This window comes from Meleagris gallopavo, chromosome 9 (genome assembly GCF_905368555.1).
Source record: "Meleagris gallopavo chromosome 9, MGAL_WU_HG_1.1, whole genome shotgun sequence".
In the NCBI taxonomy this organism is placed as follows: Eukaryota; Metazoa; Chordata; class Aves; order Galliformes; family Phasianidae; genus Meleagris; species Meleagris gallopavo.
This window is the reverse complement of record NC_139412.1, coordinates 13,666,557-13,684,270: the sequence shown is the minus strand read 5'-3', so window position 1 is coordinate 13,684,270 and position 17,714 is coordinate 13,666,557. Positions and strand designations below refer to the sequence as shown.

At 41.5% G+C, this 17,714-nt stretch overlaps 1 protein-coding gene across 1 annotated transcript; it reads left to right on the top strand.

Moving 5' to 3' along the window:
* The first annotated feature begins 5,787 nt into the window (after positions 1-5,787).
* On the top strand, positions 5,788-14,036 carry NXT2 (nuclear transport factor 2 like export factor 2). Its single transcript, XM_085230832.1, has 4 exons — positions 5,788-5,940; positions 9,673-9,759; positions 10,670-10,814; positions 11,705-14,036. Exons 1-4 carry the CDS (start codon positions 5,926-5,928, stop codon positions 11,881-11,883), a joined length of 426 nt encoding a protein of 141 aa, XP_085086958.1. The 5' UTR covers positions 5,788-5,925; the 3' UTR covers positions 11,884-14,036.
* Positions 14,037-17,714: the final 3,678 nt, after the last annotated feature.

The following is a 17,714-nucleotide window of genomic DNA, read 5'->3' as shown; positions in this document are numbered from 1 at the left end:
TGTTGGTAACAGATATTTGCAATGTTGTTTTGTGTATACAGGACACAACTGTGAGCTGGTGCTACACTGCAAAGTGATACAATATACTGCTGAAGCCATTGTCAGAATTTCAGTCTGAAATTTTGAGATAAAAGGACAAGTGCAAAGAGATCTACCTGACAAGTCTGAAAGGTAAGGCTACAGGCCCCTTCTGTCTAGTGTACAAATACACCTATGTGTACATACACAGATTTCAGTTATCAGCTTGCTGCCTTAAACTATTGTGGAGCCCATTGTAATACGGATAGGTTTACCTAGCTTTTACTTACACGTGGCTGGATTTTCATAAGAGCTCATGTACCATTTCATTACGTAATGAAATGGATAGGATTTTAAAATATCTTCTATCGACCATCGTGACACACTGAACTGACCTGTTCTGATTATTTATCCCCCTTGGGAGTGCTCTGACATGGATTGCATTCAAATAGTAATTTGTAATTGATCTCTTTCTATATCCCGGTGGGTCTACCCAATGGTTATCAGTTCTATACATTGCAAGACCTGTTTTTCTTTAAAAAACAAGGGGGTTGTTTACTGGGATAAATGTAATTACATTCTGGTATGACAGGAATTTGAGGTGGAGCAGTGCACAGTTCAGAGTCCTCCTGGGACTGTAACAAACACAAGTTCTGCCTGTGTTTATCCAGAGAAATAATATTTCTTTTTTGTTGAGAATGAACTGGCCAAACCAGAGCTTCTTAAGTTTGCTGTGGTTTAATAAATCCAAAATCTAGCTTTGGCAGTAGTTTTTTATCCAGCACATAGGTCAGAGGGTGAATGTGCCGAGCACCTGAGATCAGCTCCCCGCTGAAATCAGTGGATCCAGTTGTTGAGTTCTCATTCAGTTCTTGCTCAGGCAAAACAATGAGTTGTGATCCAACTTTGTAGGCATCACATCAAGCACAGTCTGTCTGGATTTGGCTAGTGTCAGTTGCTTCTCTTGTTTTAAGAGGTAATTCCTTGAACTTACCTACACACAGCTACAATTACTTGTGCATTTTGATAACTTCAAAAATAACTTGAGTACCATGTTTCAAAAGAATCAGTCACTGCTCAGAAAGATTCAAGGTCATAGAGAACAGCATGCCTTTGTGTTGCATGAGAGCTTTTAAACATACTGCTTTACCAACTTGAAGCCAAGGTGCTGCGTGAATCACTGACCTTGAGGGAATCCTTCTGGTAAACATCGCTGTACCTGCTAAATCTTTGAGCTGTAATTGGACTTTGTTAACAAGGATGTTGTATGTGGCATTCAATCAAGGGAGGTTGATAAACCACTCCAAATAAGAAAGTGAACCTACCAGTTTAATTTTAATCGCCGACATTGGTCATGGATCACTGCTTGGTCTCTGTTTTTTTAATTTCAGTACAGCAGTTATTGTAATTTGCAAGAATGCTGCCTTCTGCTTCCTCCTGAATTTGCCCTTCAGCATGCATTTGTTGCAGTAACATTTTGAACCTGCCGAGTTCAAGTGTGTTTATGATTTGAGTAATATTACATACATTCTTTAAATCAAGAAATTAAAAAGCATTGCAGTTTGTTGTCCTTTTTTAATAGAGGATATGCTATTTCAAATTTTGTCAGTGTTCATTATGTAATCTTAAAGGCAAATGAATTATAAACCATGAAAAATACAAATACATTAACTTAAGAGTTTTTACAAAACTAAGAACTGTTCATTTTATTGGGGGTAATTAGGACCTACTGACCTCATCTTAGCATGAAGTCACTGCAGAAAACTCACCATTTTCTGTGTCACCGTACAAGTTTAGTTTGCAAAGTAGCCTTGCCCTATGCAGTCTTGCTTCATTTTTGCATAGTTGCCAATGCATAATGTCCTCATGTGAGGATATTATGGGAAAAAACGAATTCTGCATTCATTCTGTGGTCATTACTCACCTCGTATCAAAATAACTTACAATAAAAATTATTTTTTTTCAGTGATTCTGAAATAATCCAGAACTTTGCTAACACTTTTAATTAAGAGAGTATCAACTGATGGGAAAAAAAAAATCAACAACTGGTAGAACACAGATGGCTGAATACGTTTTTGTAAACTTAATACATTTTTAGTTATCATTAATTACGATATTTTGAGTAAATTTGACTGAAGTTACAAAGCAGTCACCTCTTAAAGCTACTTCGTATCTCCACACAGGTATTTGTGCTATATGCATGTCATCCCTTTCACCATTTACTTGTGAGTACAGTTTTAATTCATTGTTCTCAGTATGAGCTATTTGGGAAGCTTTCCAACAAAAACTTTTAATTGTTAGTATTATTGATCACAGAATGAAAAATACCCCATATGTCTAATTCATCTCACAGTTGTAATAGCTGATCCCAGCTACTTTTACAGTTAAACCTTTACTGCTGATTTGGTCTGTAAGATCTAAACTAACTCCCTTCCATATGGTAAGTACAGTTGCATATTCTACAAATCATCTTCAGATATATTTTGGTGAATCATCTTGCTGTAAGCTGCTTGGCCTCCACATAGCACTTCAGCATCATTGTTGGTGAATCATTCTGGCATTTGTAACTTATGCATTCTTTCCAGAACAGAAAAGGTTGGGGTGTGTGGTTGGGTTGGCTGGAGGTACAGGAATGGAGATAAAGGCTGAGAAACTCTTAGGAATATAACTGGGCTTTTGAAGAGAAGTTATGAATTATACTTGATTGTTACTTGAACTAAATTCAAATGCCTGTTTAGGGAATATTTGTACAATATACAGCATAGACAGAAAATGGAAATTATGCCTGCCCATACTAGTGGAAGACATAAACACCCAAATTGAAGGCTTGCTCAAGGAAAAGTACCTGAAGGAGGTAGATGCAGTGTTTTGTTTCCTTTGCAAATGATACTTTCTAAGTAAGGAAAATGTATTTTCGGGAAGACAGATTTAGCTGAGTGTTCTGGCAGTCTAATTTTGGTTAATCATCAGAAACTTCAGCAAAAATACTACAAACCTATCTACTGTCTGTGTTGAATAAAAAAGTGAGAGATGATAAGCAAAGTCTTACTACTCTGCTGACATAACTCGGATTGGTAATTGGACTTGAACAGTTAAATAAAAATTTCATATTAAAACTATTTAGCTGCTTCCAAGTACAATAATTCTAGAACCATGGGTTAGCAAAATCTCAGAGTTTAAGGAAATCACATAGTAGAAGAACTGCTTTCTAGCAAGGCTCTGCCTCCATTTGATTCTTAGGTATTTTGAAGAATGAATGGATTTGTGAAGCACAACTTTTCCCTAAATAACCATGTTGAGTCTGCTCTAATATGTCATATTTAATCAAGTATCTACCTTCTTTGTTATAGTTTCTACCAATTTTTGTAGGGCAAACATCAGATTTACTGGTCCATTGTTCTGAGGATCCATTTTGGAGCTCTTGACAGAAAACCAGCCCCAAATTTGCAACTTTCTATTTCTTGAGGGCAGAGCCTATTATAAATTACAGATTACATGCCATCATGGTTAGTATGCACATAAACTGGCACACAACTTGACAATTAGTTACTATTTGTTTTATGGATTTGTTCTAAAACCTTTTGTACTGACATTTCATTTCATGACATATCCTTCATTTCTTTTCCTTTTAAGAAAGGTTGTAATATAAGATACTTTATAAACTTCTTCATGTTGATAAAAGACATGAAGAGTTTGTTTAATTTTCTACTATAGCCTTGTCTTCTTTTGTTGCACACTGTTTGCTCGTTGGCCTTGCAGATTTTTGGCAGAACTTCATGCTTTTGATGTGTTTGAAAAAGGATTTCATTCATAGTGTTTCTGCCTTAGTAAAATGTTTCTCAGAACTATTTTGATTTGCCTTGCTTTCTTGTTAAATCTCACTAGCCAAACTACATTTCCCCCTCCTCCCCTCCCCCCCCATTCATTTGAAAACATTTTCATTTTTTTGGAGGACGTCTCTGTGCTTCTAACTTTCTATTGTTGCTTTGTTATTAAGTATTCTGGACTCTTGATCTTTCCAGAAGTATTTCTTTAAGTGATATTCATTTGTTCTGACTATCTCATATTTCTAATATGTCTTTGAGGAGTTACATACTGCCTGCAAACATTTTACATTTCTTGCTACTCCTTTTATTTTTTAAATATTGGATTTCTGTTTCTTGGTCTCTGTGTAGAACTAAATGTATTTTGGCCACTGTGTGCTGCTCTCACAGTAATGTCTCACATACAGCTTGATGTTAGGGAAAGAATTTTCTTCTTGCTTTCCCCAATTAGATGGTCCAAACATGAAGTCATTGCTCTAAAGTAATATCTGGAATTTTGTGTCATCTTTAGAAGAAGCTGAGAATGAATTTCACACCCATGTGCATCTATCATTTGACCCTTCACTGAGTAATGACTGGTGCTAAAGCAGGCAGGCAGGCAGCCGCATGGGGAATCCCTGAGTTATTCACCTCCCTACCTCGCAGAGGAAAGTCTGCAGTGAATCCTGCTGGAGAAGTAGGATTCTGATCTTACCTCCAGTGATTATTATAATGTATTTGTGAATGAAAAAAAAGAGTGTATCTGTAGATTCTGTCAGGAATCCTGACCTGACAGAAAGGTTGTTTGAATGAATTAGCTACTTCAGTTCCTACTATTTCTGGTTTTATTCCTTATATGTTACTTACTTTACTGGAGAAGACACTGATAAATAAGAGATTAGAAAATCTTTTCCTCAGTGTGTTTGAAAACTGCACATAGTCTGCCAGCAGAAAGGCTTTGCTAAGCCTGTTCCAGGCTCCACAGGTGCATATGAGTAAATGAGGGGGTAATGCAAATAAGCATTTGTCACAGCTCTGTTGTTCTGTGCAGGCAATTCACAGTCTCTGTAATAACACAAATGTAATTCCTTTGCTCCATGGGGATTTATAGTGGTCATTTCCTACAAATCGAATCCACAGCAAAGGAACACAGCATTGTACTTTTCAGATGCATTGGCACCCGTATGAAGAAAATAAACAGGAAATAGAGAATGAAGATAACAGATAGGGGTGATTCTTAGTTTAACTCTCCACTATCTCCAACGTAGCAAGGATATTTATGTCGTGAAGATAAAAGATTAGGATTACAGTTTTTGGTTTTGCAGCTGTCTCCCTTTGTGACCTGGAACAAATCATGTATCGTTCCAACACCTTGCTTTTCTATTTGGAAATTGATGATACTTCTTTTTTTTTTTTCTTTTTCTTTTTTTTTTTAAATATGAGAGAGATATTATGAAGCACTTCTATTAATTTAAAGTAAAGAAGCAATGTGGTGATGTAGTGACACGGCAACAGACTTGAGGTTTCAAATGGGAAGACGACTGAACTTTTCTGTTAAGCAATCTTCAGGGAGCAGATGTGAATCCAGCGGGTCACGTTGTTTCTCAGCGTTACAACTCCTACACAGCAATGACAAATGAGCACGCAGCTGACGCTGCTGGACGTGATTCAATCTACCAAAGGGCACGGCCTCAGATGCCCTGACCCAAATTCCCCGTCCTCTCCCCAGCAGTCCCCGAGGGGTGCGCGAGGGGGGGGGAGCGGGAGCAGACCTGAAACAGGTGGAAAAGCAGAGACAGCATGCTTGTACAGCGACCTGGTTTTACGTCCGCAGCCCTCCAGCCGCAACAAGGGGCAGCAGGGAAAAGATCACCAAATTAACCACGGCGGAGCCACGCGCTACGCTACTCTGCACTTGAACCGCGATGGTTCTTCACAACAGTCAGACGACTGTGACCACCGCGGTCTCGAACCGGCAGCCCCGCAGGCAGTGAGCGGCGGGCCGGAAGTGCTCTTGGCTGAGCGCGGCCGGAAGTGGCGGCCGTTGATCGCGGCGCACTTCCGCCTCGCGCCGGGAGGGGCCTGGAGCGCCTGCTGCCGCCTCATGGCCGCCTCTGTGGTAAGTCCTCGCGCCCCCCGCCGCGCCGGGGACAGCCTGGGCTCGGGCTCGGGCTCGGGCTCGGGCTCGGTCACGGTCACCGCTGCGAGGTCCTCGCGGCGGAGCGGGAGGAGCCGCCAGTCAGGGCCAGGGTTGTGAAGCGGGGAGCTGCGGCCTCGCACGGAGGCGGCCCGGAGCGGAGCGCGGTTCTGCCTGGCCTTCTCCGTCCTGGGCCCGGGCGCCGCGTTTCTGGAGATGAGGGATTGCCCGCGTGGGGCGGGCGGCGGCGGCGGGGCGGAGAGAGGGACGGCGGGCAGCTGCTCGCGGCGAGTGGTCTCTGCTCCTCGGCTGATCGCGTTGCCCGAGCGGCGCTGGCCAGAGGCCGGCTCCTCCCCCGCCCCGTCCCGCCCTCTACGTGGGCACGCGGGGTTCGGGGCCCGCGGCCGCCTGAAGCTCAGTGCTCCAGGCCGTGGGCTTGTGAGTTATAGGGCGCCTGAGCGGTCTGTGGCTGAAGGGCTTCGGGCCCTGAATAGATGGTGGAGGATTAAAGGGGAAACTAACGTTTGGGAATTGTCATCAGAGTCTTCAAAAAAAGTAGTAATTCGAGTACACGTTCTTGTTAAATGCCAAGAAGAGAGATTTCCCTGTGAGGTGGTTGGGTGTTGGAATGGGAGAAGTGAGAAACTGAAATCTCCATCCTTAGAGATGTTCAAAACGTGATTAGAGCTGGGACTCCAAGTAGTCAGGCCTGTCTTGGAAGCTAGATCAGACCTCAGAGCTGACATTTGAGTGAGAGGCCAGATCAGATGTCTGAGGAGGTTTCTAAATATGTGTACAGGGTTACCATTAAAAAATAACTTGTTCTGAGTATTAAAACTTACACAGCTTGTTTTCTGTTTGACTTAAATCCCTATAAAGTCTCAGGAGACTTTCAGGATGAGGCTGGATAAGGCCCTGATCTAGCTGTGGTGTCCCTGTTCATTGCAGGGAAGTTGGACCACGTGGCCCTCAGAGGTCCCTTCCAATTCTAAGGATTCTATGATTATACATTACAGGTTCCCTAACTGCTCTTTGCTTTACCCTGGTGTTTCTCTGTTGGTCTCCATCACACTGTTCTGTCTGTGCAGTGACTAACTGGCAGTACGTTTGGCTCCTGGTTAGAAAGTGTGTGCAAATGCATGCTGATGGAATGATAACAGCCATCTGCCCCAAATAGCTAACCAGTCAGGTTATGATTACTGCTCCCCAGTGGGTGCTCTGACACTCCTTACCTCACAGTGCCACAGTTTGTGTTGGCACTTGCAGGAATACAGTGCCTTGATGACTGCTATGTCCCTTTGGCTTGAGAATTGGCCTCTGGGTTCAGAAACTGTTGGAGATGGAAAGGTGAAGAATAGTGTCATGTCCATCCACAGGGAATTTAAAAAAGTAGTAATGCGAGACACTTTGTCCCTGTAGAGTAAGCAGAGATTATTTGGTATGCTGGTGAATCACAGAATCACAGAACTGTAGGGGTTGGAAAGGACCTCTAGAGATCATCGAGACCAACCCCCCTGCCAAAGCAGGTTCCCTACACCAGGTCGCACAGGTAGGCATCCAGGCGAGACTTGAATATCTCCAGAGAAGGAGACTCCACAACCTCCCTGGGCAGCCTGTTCCAGTGCTCCGTCACCTCACCGTGAAGAAGTTCTTACGCACATTCGTGCAAAACTTCCTGTGCTGCAGCTGATGTCCGTTTCCCCTCGTCCTGTTTCCACGTACCACTGAAAAGAGACTGGCCTCACCGCTATGGCCGCCACACCTCAGATATTTATAAACCTGGATCAGGTCCCCTCTCAGTCGTCTTTTCTCAAGGCTAAACAGACCCAGTTCACTTAGCCTTTCTTCATAGGGGAGATGCTCCAGGCCCTTCACCATCTTTGTGGCCTTCCACTGGACTCTTTCCAAGAGATCCCTGTCTTTTTTGTACTGGGGAGCCCAGAACTGGACACAGTACTCCAGATGAGGCCTTACCAGGGCAGAGTAGAGGGGGAGGATCACCTCCCTCGACCTGCTGGACACGCTCTTCTTAATGCACCCCAGAATGCCATTGGCCTTTTTGGCCACGAGGGCACACTGCTGGCTCATGGCCAACCTGTCGTCCACCAGGACGCCCAGGTCCCTCTCTGCAGAGCTCCTCTCCAGCAGCTCATCCCCCAGCCTGTATTGGTGCATGCAGCATATTTTGCAGCATGGAAATTTTTCCAAGTAAAAGTGTTTCTTGGGGTAATGTAGGAACTGGTGGTAGCTTTGGTATATATTCATTAAAGACCACCAAGAAAAATAATGGAGTTGTGATGTACTGATGGGATTATAAATGTTGAGAATGTAATGTTGAAATAGAAGAATGAGAAATTATAACATTTTAAACAAAACATCATAACAAAACCAAATTAAAGATTACAAGTAGCTTGCTCTGAAAGTATTGCCTCCTATGTGTTTTCATGGGAACTACAACATATACAAGGAGCACAATAGCACTGTATGATTGAACAGATTTTCAACTACAAAACACTGTTTTCCACCACAGTCACCACCATTAGCTGTGCTTTTTCACTAGAGGTGAACAGGAGCCTGCATGCTGAGCTGTCACTGCCACCACTGCTGCAATGCACTGCCCCCCCTCACTGTGCTCACACAGATTGGTCTCCAGAAACGTTCAGCAAGTATTAATGAGTGGCAGTAGGTGCCATGTCTTCCACATAGAGGAATTCAGTTCCAATCCTTTGCTTCATCCTCACTTCCATGTCAGTCATCATGCTGTCAGGCTGCCCCTCTGCCGCCGTCTGTCACACAGCAACAAAATGGAATGGGATATTGGTGGGAAGGTTCAGCTCTGCTGCTGTACCGCCACCATCCACCTCTGACATGGTGGACCAACACGACAAAATAGGATGCATTGCTTTTGGAGTAGTCCTCATAGGTCTATAGGCAGGAAATTGAGATATTGCTGTTCAGGTAAACAAACTGAGTAAATTACTAAATGAGATCCCAGTGCAGCATTGTGACATCAAATGATTGAAAAAAGATGTGAGAGGTGCTTAGTTCTTGTGGATGCAGAACTGGAGTGATTAATAGTAGAATGTGTTCAGCATGCTTGTGGGCACTCTCTCTCCCTCCTGTATGTCTGAGTAGAACTATGATTACTTTTTGCATGTATTTATGTGCGACTCTACATATATCTCTCTTTCTATAGAGATAATTTAAAATACCCCTATGAATTTGGTTTAAAAAAATCGAGTGTGGTGGTGGTGTGATGGAGTTCTTGTTCATTTTCAGCAACATGTTAGATACGTTTTGTTCCTTTAATTCAGAACATCCATCGCAGAAAGCAGCAGCTCTTTTCACTGAATGCTTGTGTGTTCACAACACTTCAACTAGCTGGAACTCATTTTCCGATGTAACCATTTTCAATTTCAATACAATAAATAAACCAGCATTCAAAGATGAGTCCTAAGACTGGAACCTTGCTGGAAGCTAATGAGATACTTCCAGGAAGTAGAAAAGCAGTTTGCAGTCAGTTTTAGCATTGCTTGACATCATCTTTCAGTGAGAGTGGAGAATACAGTGATTTTGGCCGCTCACTAGTTGGAGCTACTGCTTAGATGGCTAGTTTGCATAGAATATAAATAATAATGTAGTATATCATAATTAAATATAAACTGAAAAAATACTTAAGCTTTTTGTCTTTTTTTTTTTTTTTTTTACCTCCAGGATTTCAAAACCTATGTGGATCAAGCCTGCAGAGCTGCAGAAGAATTTGTCAACATTTATTATGAGACTATGGATAAAAGAAGAAGGGTATGTCCATGTTTTACCAATACTTTGAACTATTTTGGATAGTTCCATGTGCTTTTCTAGCTACCATTACACTTGAAAGTAAGTACTTCAAGTACTTGAAGTTGGTTACTGTGAATTGCATTGGAACAGAGGTCTCAGCTTGGCCTCCTCGGCTGCCCTGTTAAGGATTGCTTTGTGTTACTGCACAGCACCGTTCAGAAAGGGGCCCTGTTAGAAAGTGCCTCACCGTTCTTCAGCATAGTAGTTCAGTTCAAATCCAGATACATGTTAGAGGTACAGGATTTGTTAGCTGACCTCTGAGGTACAGTGTATTATAATTGTAATTTTAAAAATGTAGGTGAACGTGAATCATCAGCAGCTGCATATTACTGCTTAGTCATATTGTGCTCAAGCAGGATAGGCACAGATGTAGCAACAGCTTCTGTGAGAGGTAGTTGCCCATAAGTTACAGCTTATGAAATACTGGGGAGGTCCTGGTCTCCTGCTGCACATAATTGTCCTCTTGCATGGTTCCACTGCTCCCAGTCTTGTTTCTTTTTACCTGAAATCATAGTTTCTGACTACTGGTGTTGCGTGTGTTTGCACAGAATGGGTGATGAGCTTATTCTGCAAAGGTAGTGCTTTCCTTTCGTTAGCAAGCAGCTCAGTTACATCATTAGGAAATGCCATCAGTATTAAAATTTAGAGGTACAAGTCACTTTACTAGTCATAAAGCAAAACATGATTCTATTTCAATTTTTGTTCAGGAGCACTATTTTTTAAAAGTTAATAATTGAGGAGGGCATTTTATTTCCTCAGGGAACAGAAGTAATCGGTAATACAAAACATTCTTTCAACTCCTATGTTGAGATGTTGTGCACTGTATGTGCTTATCCTTTGTCCCCAAGTATGACTGTTTGTAATCCCTCAGGCTCTGACCAGGCTGTATTTGGACAAAGCAACGTTAATTTGGAATGGAAACGCAGTCTCTGGACAAGAGGCACTGAATGAGTTTTTTGAAATGTTGCCATCCAGTGAATTCCAGGTTAATGTGTTGGACTGCCAGCCTGTTCATGGTAAGCTTCTATTACTATTTATTTATTTAGTCATTTTATAAGTATTGATAGAGAAATACAACATAACAGTGCTCAATATTTCCCTAGGGACTGTCTTATTAGTGAAAATATTGAGGGTTGGAAGGTAAAACTGTGCATAAATAAAGCACAAAACCAAGAGGTGCAGCAACTCCACACTATACCTCATGTCTGGGAAAATGTTCTTTTTTTGTTAAGATTGTGTTCAGATGTGTTGTGTTCTCATGTACCGGAAAGGTTGAGCTTAACAGATGATGCTGTCCTTGACGGTGTGTGAGTCAAGAGACCTCTGCTGTAGCCTCTGCTACTGCTATGCAATAGAATGTGGGACAGATTATTAATCTGTATGTGCTCTGACTTCTTTACATCTTGAATAGATGTTAAATTCATTTGATTTCTAATTAGCAATTGCTAAAGAAATGCTTACATAACTGAGAAGTTAGTAAATGATTTCTGAGGAATATTTCTGGAGTATAAGTAAGGCCAAAGCCTGTGGTAAAGCAGGCTTTTGCTGTGAAAGGATACAAGCTAATAGAGGAGGGAGAGGAGAATGTGCATGCAACTTGCTAGATATATACACATATCAAACAAAGAGAGCTTTTTCTAAAAAGAAATGTTGAGGATTTTTGTAGTGCTCTCAAATGAACAACATTAGATGGAAATGTAAAACCCATTGAAAAGTGCTGTTGGGAAGTGAATACACCTTTGTCTACATGGAAGTGATGTAAGAAAGCTGTATTTTTCATGGACGTGTAACCAACTGCTAGCCTGGAACTAGTGTAACAGAATTGAATAAAATATGTGCATTTCATACTTCTTTCACCTGTTAGTCTTTGTTTGGGTTGTTTTCTTTGTTTTTTCTTCATGTGAAGAGCAAGCTACTCAAAGCCAGACAACAGTCCTCGTGGTGACTTGTGGGACAGTAAAATTTGATGGCAACAAGCAGCGCTACTTCAACCAGAACTTCTTGCTGACTGCACAAGCCACATCTAACAGCACGGTGTGGAAGATCGCGAGTGACTGTTTCCGCTTTCAGGACTGGGCCAACTAGTGAGGATGGGTTCGGGAAGTGACCTCTCATTCCACGTGGTGAAGCTAGCTGTTCAATTGGCCGCTCTGAGTGTGGGCTGTGCTCAATCTTCGTGTTGCATCTGTCATTATGGAAGGTCTGCGGATGTCTCAGGCTCAATCCCAGTGGCCGTTGGCTTTAATAATAAACGATCTGAAAATGTAACGGGTTGCTCATGTTAGTTGAACGTAATGAAATGCTGAAGGAGTCGAACCTAAGGAAATGCTGAGGGTAATGAGCTGTGTTGGAATCATTCCTAAAATGCCTTACGTGCAGCTGTGCTGCCACTTACAGACTTTTTGTATGTAATGCAGAAACTTTGAACACAAAATTCTCTTGTTGTATAGTTCTGACCAAACGTGTAACTGCTTCAATTTGAACAGGCCTGTTTTTACAGTAGCATCTTAGCTCTTTCCAAGAAGATGCCCACGACATGTATATAGAATTCTCAGAGCTACCTGCTCCTGGTTGTAAGAGGCTTGTGAGGATTGGCAATGATTTCTGCTCTTTTTGAAAGTTGCAAATACAGCCTGTATGATTTCTCAAATAGTCTGTTGGAAAGCTAGTGTTACCTTCATTGATACGGAAGGACTGTGTCTTGTCAGGTTTTCTTTTGACTTAAGCATCTCAGAATTTGGTGGTTGTTAATTTATATTGATCCGCGTTTAGGGAATACTGAATAACTCAGAACTTCAGTGCCAACAACTTGTCAAATACATGTGAAGGACTTCAGCTGCAGTTTTCCTTTTGAAGTCTTGTAGTGTAAGAAATAGGTCAGTAACATCATTTCTGTCTGCTCTAACTGTCAGTTCTGTCACTGTGAAGGACGGAATATTCTTGCCATTGAAAGTCTGCAATTTTTGAATCCCTGTTATTTTTTCAGGAAATATTGTAATAATAAAAAAGACACTAAAGCTGTATATTACTGTGAAGCCTTCAACTTTTCAGTGCTGTTATTCAGAACGGGTTCTTTGATTACTTTTAACTTAGAAAAAGAAGCTCTGAACACAAGTACCACCTTCCTTGTCTGCAGATTTTTATTACAGTTTTCATGTTTCTTTAACATTTTTCATATTTATTCATGCTATTGTGCTTTTTTCTTGTTTTAAATAGCAGCTTTCATAGAATAGTTTTTGTGGGTGCAGGCTAGAAGATTGCTCATCTTAACTTGGGAACTTATAAAGTACATCTGAATATGGATGCTTTTATATAGTTATACATGTGATAGCACACTTGCTTGCTAATGAAAATATATGAGGGGAAATTGTTAATACTGTTGCAGTGACAGCAGCAGCCATTAGGACTGCAGCTCACTTGGTTTTTTTACCTAAAGTGGAAAACTGTGAAAATGAACAGTTTCTAACTTGTATAAAATGCTTGTGGTTGGTGTGATATTATCCTATAGATAATGGGATACTTAGGTGAAATGAGTGGCTTTATGTAAGTTAAAGGTACTCTTTACATCATGGCAGTACATTGGAATTGGTAACCTGACTTGCTTCAGAAACTGCTGCTACACTGAGTGGTTTCTGAAGCTGCTGTGTAACTGGTTTCAACCTGAAGAATACTTGGTTTCTGCAAACAATGTAAAAAATCCAAAATTCTTGAAAACTGTAAATACTGTAAATGCATTGTTATGTTCTGTATGTAGTGAAGAAAGGGTTGCTTTATTCACTGTTTGTTCTTAACAGAATATACGAGGTTTAATATTTGCATTTCTTCTATGAATTTGAGAAGAGAACCCTCAGTTTGCCTGTTTCTCATATAGCACTGTAGAACTGTGACTGGTGTGCTGTGCTTTTCCTGTTTGTTCGTTCCATCAGTAGTGTTAGAGTCTGCTTACATACACCATACAGGTTTTGTCTCTTGAAATGTAGCGATGGGTGCACCTGTAACATTTACCTTTAAACTTTGAACACGTTTGCCAGGACACACACTTACACTTGCACCTAATAAGCTTGTTCTGGGAGTAAATACTTACTGGATGTTTGGATCCAAGTTCTAATTTGTATACTAATTTTGAAGCTGTTTTCTATGCAGAATGGGAGATTTTGAATATCTGAGACAATGTTTTGATCATTTTGTTCTTATTGATTATTTTCGTGCTATTTAAATATACACTACTTTTAAATCTGGCTTCTGCAATTAATATTTAAAAAAAAAAGACCTACCTGACGTGTTGTGTAGGAGGCTTACTACCTGTCTAGCTGCACAGACCCAGTTTATACTCTTAATTAGTAAGATGTATAGGTGGAATTGGACTTGGTGTGTATATGGGGATATTGGGAGGGAAATTTATTAGAGATTAATTGCTTTAGTCTAGGGGAAAGTACTAGCTGTGTGCTGTCTGTTTACAGACAAAAAGTCTCTTTCCAGGTAGCTGGATAAGTTAGGGATGCTGCAGCTCGTTATCGCTCCTGCGGTGAAGTTAACAGAAGAAAACATAGAACTGCTTTTTATTCCATTACGTACCAAATCAGTCTGTGCTGGTTTAATGTTCCTTCTTGTTGACTGTGCTGTAATGTCTGAAGTTTATGCCAGGCATCCAAGAAGTGAACATGTTTGTGCTCTGAACTGTAACCAGGAACAAATACCTTTTGCTTGATAAGCAAACTGTTAAGTTTTGCTTGATCCCAAGTCAGTGATGTACAACCAGACAGCGAAACAAAGCCAGGTGAAGAGCTGAGCACTTCCACGTACTGAGCTGTGGCAGCTGAAGTCTTGGTAGATGTTCTGTTTTGTGTGCATTCCCTGTATTGTCTTTATAACTCACTGTTCTTAATGTTGCTTTGTTGTTTTACCATACTGCAGTTAAATTGACCTAAAATACTTGTACTGTTCCTTGGAATGGAGAAAAGCAGTTTGTTCTTGTGATACAGATGACACTTTTGATATGCATACATTTCATTGCTGTGACTGGAAAAAAGCACATTATAAAAGAAATGCTGTTTTATCAGCACTTGAGTATATTTTGTAAGTTTTCAGAGTTGTTAAAAGATTTCTTGTAAGATTCCATTTTAAAAAGAGAAAGCCCCTTTTTTTTCCTTAAGACATTTTCATAGCTTGTTCTTAAGATATTAAAAGTTCAGGAAATAATTTGTGGCTTCTTTACTGCTTGTGTTCTAGATGTGAGTTGTGTTCTGATTGTTGCAGGTGGTGCTGGGACACTGCAGGACAGGCTATGTGTCAGGCAAGTTACTTGGAGTAATAAGAAATCTTATAGCAAATGCCTTGCTAAGAGCACTGTCAAGCAATAAATGGTGTTGGGCTGGCCAGATCATCAGACTCAGATTGATGTTTCCCTCTATATGGAGATCATTAGGTCCCTGACCTAAACCAGTGACTGAACACCTGGTGCAGGGATGTAGCCAGCCCTGGGAGCACAGGTGGAAGCAATTTACCAGTGCAACCAGAAGGGGTGGACCCAGGGTTGCCACTCTCTTATCTCATTTAAGGGCTGGCAGCCACAAGGGAAGCATCTGTGCTTGAAGGTGCTGCCTTTGGAGTGCTGGGCAAGTCCTGATTCTCAGAAAAGGATAAATGATTCCTTCTCCGTTACTGGGTTGAGACCACTACCCTTCTTGGGTGATCCAAAGTTGCTGTTGCCTATCCTTACATTCTCCTATAGAACTTACCGTTGTTTTGACCGCTGTCCAACAAATATTTGGATGAAGCCAAACAGATTTTTTTCCAGAATCTTGGATTGTAAATATAGAAATATTTACAATCTGGTAACGTTTCGTTGAGCCTCTACTCCTTCTGTGCTGAGAAGAAACAAGGCACTTGAATAAGGAATGTTTCATGTGGTAGTTCATATGCTTCATTCTGTTTATTTGGTTGTTGATGTGAAATGACTGGCGATCACTTAGTGTGGATGGCTGTTGATTGCTGGTAATGAAGACGATGGTAATGCAGGGTCGGAGTCTGTGCAGAAACAGGTGTTGTTCTAGAAGCAAGTAATGCTGAATATATTGTAATGTTCTTGCTGTGTTTGAAGGTATGGATTTTAGTGAGACTGCAAATAATAACTTCTTAATAATTATTCTGAGAAGAGCTCTGACAGCTGATGTAGCATAAAGAGATAGGAATGCTGGGGAAAAATAAAGCATGACTAGGGATAAAACAGCAGGTATTTTTGCTTGTGTGCAGAAGTGAATTTAGAAACTTACTGAATTTAGAACCTTATTGATGATTTGGATGAGGAGATTGAGTGTACCTCCAGTAAGTTTGTGAATGACACCAAGTTGGGAGGAAGTGTTGAACTGCTTGAGAGTAGAAAGTCTCTACAGTGGGATCTGGATTGGCTGAGGCCAATTGTATGAGGTTCAATGAGACCCAGTGCTGGGTCCTGTGCATTGGCCACAACAGCCCCATGCAGTGCTGCTGGTTTGGGACAGAGTGGCTGGCAACCTGTGCAGCAGGGAAGGATCTGGGGCTGTAAAGTGAGAGCCGGCTGTGAAGACTTGGGGTGTTTGAGTTGTGATTACCCACCTTGCATCCTGAACAGAAATAAAGCAGTGTCTCCCCCCTAAGCACTTCTAAGGTGTTCCTGGAGACTGAAATTGACAGCAACAGCATCACCAGCTACGGTGCGGCCAGGCATTATTTTAATTCAAATATGCTCAGTGGGGAGGGAACATAAATAACTTTTAGTGCTTTAAGAGGAGCATTGCACTCTGCAGTGATGGTGTGTGGTGGCTTCCACAGGGCCAGAATCAGCTCCCAAAAAATGACTTGTTGCTCAAAGCCATAGAAAATACATGAAGCATCACTGTTCTTTAAGGTTTCCAACCGGCAGATAACGTGCTATCTTATTTAAACATCTGGTTGAACTGTAACTATAAGGCAGAATAGATGGACTAATGAAAGTGCTACAGTTGACCGAGACCTGGTGATTCTTTCAGGTGTTGAAATGTACCAGTAGAACTGCAGATAATTAGAATGGGGTGCTTTGTTAGTTACTTGGCAGGAGATTTTGTGCCTTACTTATTCAAAATGTTTTCACAAGGCTGCCCTTTTTTTAGACAGGATCTAAGTGTGGTGTATCACATGTTATTTGGGGGTGAGTTATGTTATGAAGATACGTAGTTAATGGTGTTGGTTGGGTGCTGATGCAGGGGGACCACCACTACTATTGTGTGGTAATCTGTAGAATGGAGCAGTGGAAAATAGTGACTGATACTAAATAAAACATACTGAGAGCACATTTAAATGCTGAATGTGTTGAAGCTTTAACACATGGATGTCCAACCTCTTGGGTTGCCTGGGCCACACTGAGTGAAGAGGAGTTGCATTGGGCCATGTATACGTAGGTCTCTGTGAAAGTAGTGCCTATTTCCAGAGAAGCAAAAGCAGATGCTTCTATGCAATATAATTGCTTGATAGAGCAAATTCTCAGCTACAAAGCACTGTTTTTCATCAGCGGTGTTTTCACCAGCAATGAACGAGAGCCTGCATGCTCATCAAAATCTGCACCACCCACCCCTCACTGTGCTCACACCCACTGTGTGGTCTCTGGAAACATGCAGCGAGCAGCAATGAATGGCAGCTGACATTTATGGAGGAATTCAATTCCACCCCTTTGCTTCATCCCACCTCATGTCGGACACTGCTTTGTCAGACTGCCCCTCTGCTGCCATCTGCCACACGGCAACAGCAGGTAATGAGACACTGCTGGGAAGGTTCAGCCTCTGCTGCCATCCCACCGCTGCTGCCTCTATTGTGGACCAGTATCATAAAATAGGAGGCGTTGCTTTCAGAGCAACCCATGTAAAATATATACTGTAGTCAGTGCGCATAAGTAACAAAACTTA

What these genes read in the sequence shown, in the direction of transcription:
- NXT2 (XM_085230832.1), top strand. An exon ending in CTATGGATAAAAGAAGAAGG is followed by an intron (nt 9,760 to 10,669) that starts GTATGTCCATGT and finishes GTAATCCCTCAG; the next exon opens with GCTCTGACCAGGCTGTATTT. An exon ending in GGACTGCCAGCCTGTTCATG is followed by an intron (nt 10,815 to 11,704) that starts GTAAGCTTCTAT and finishes CTTCATGTGAAG; the next exon opens with AGCAAGCTACTCAAAGCCAG.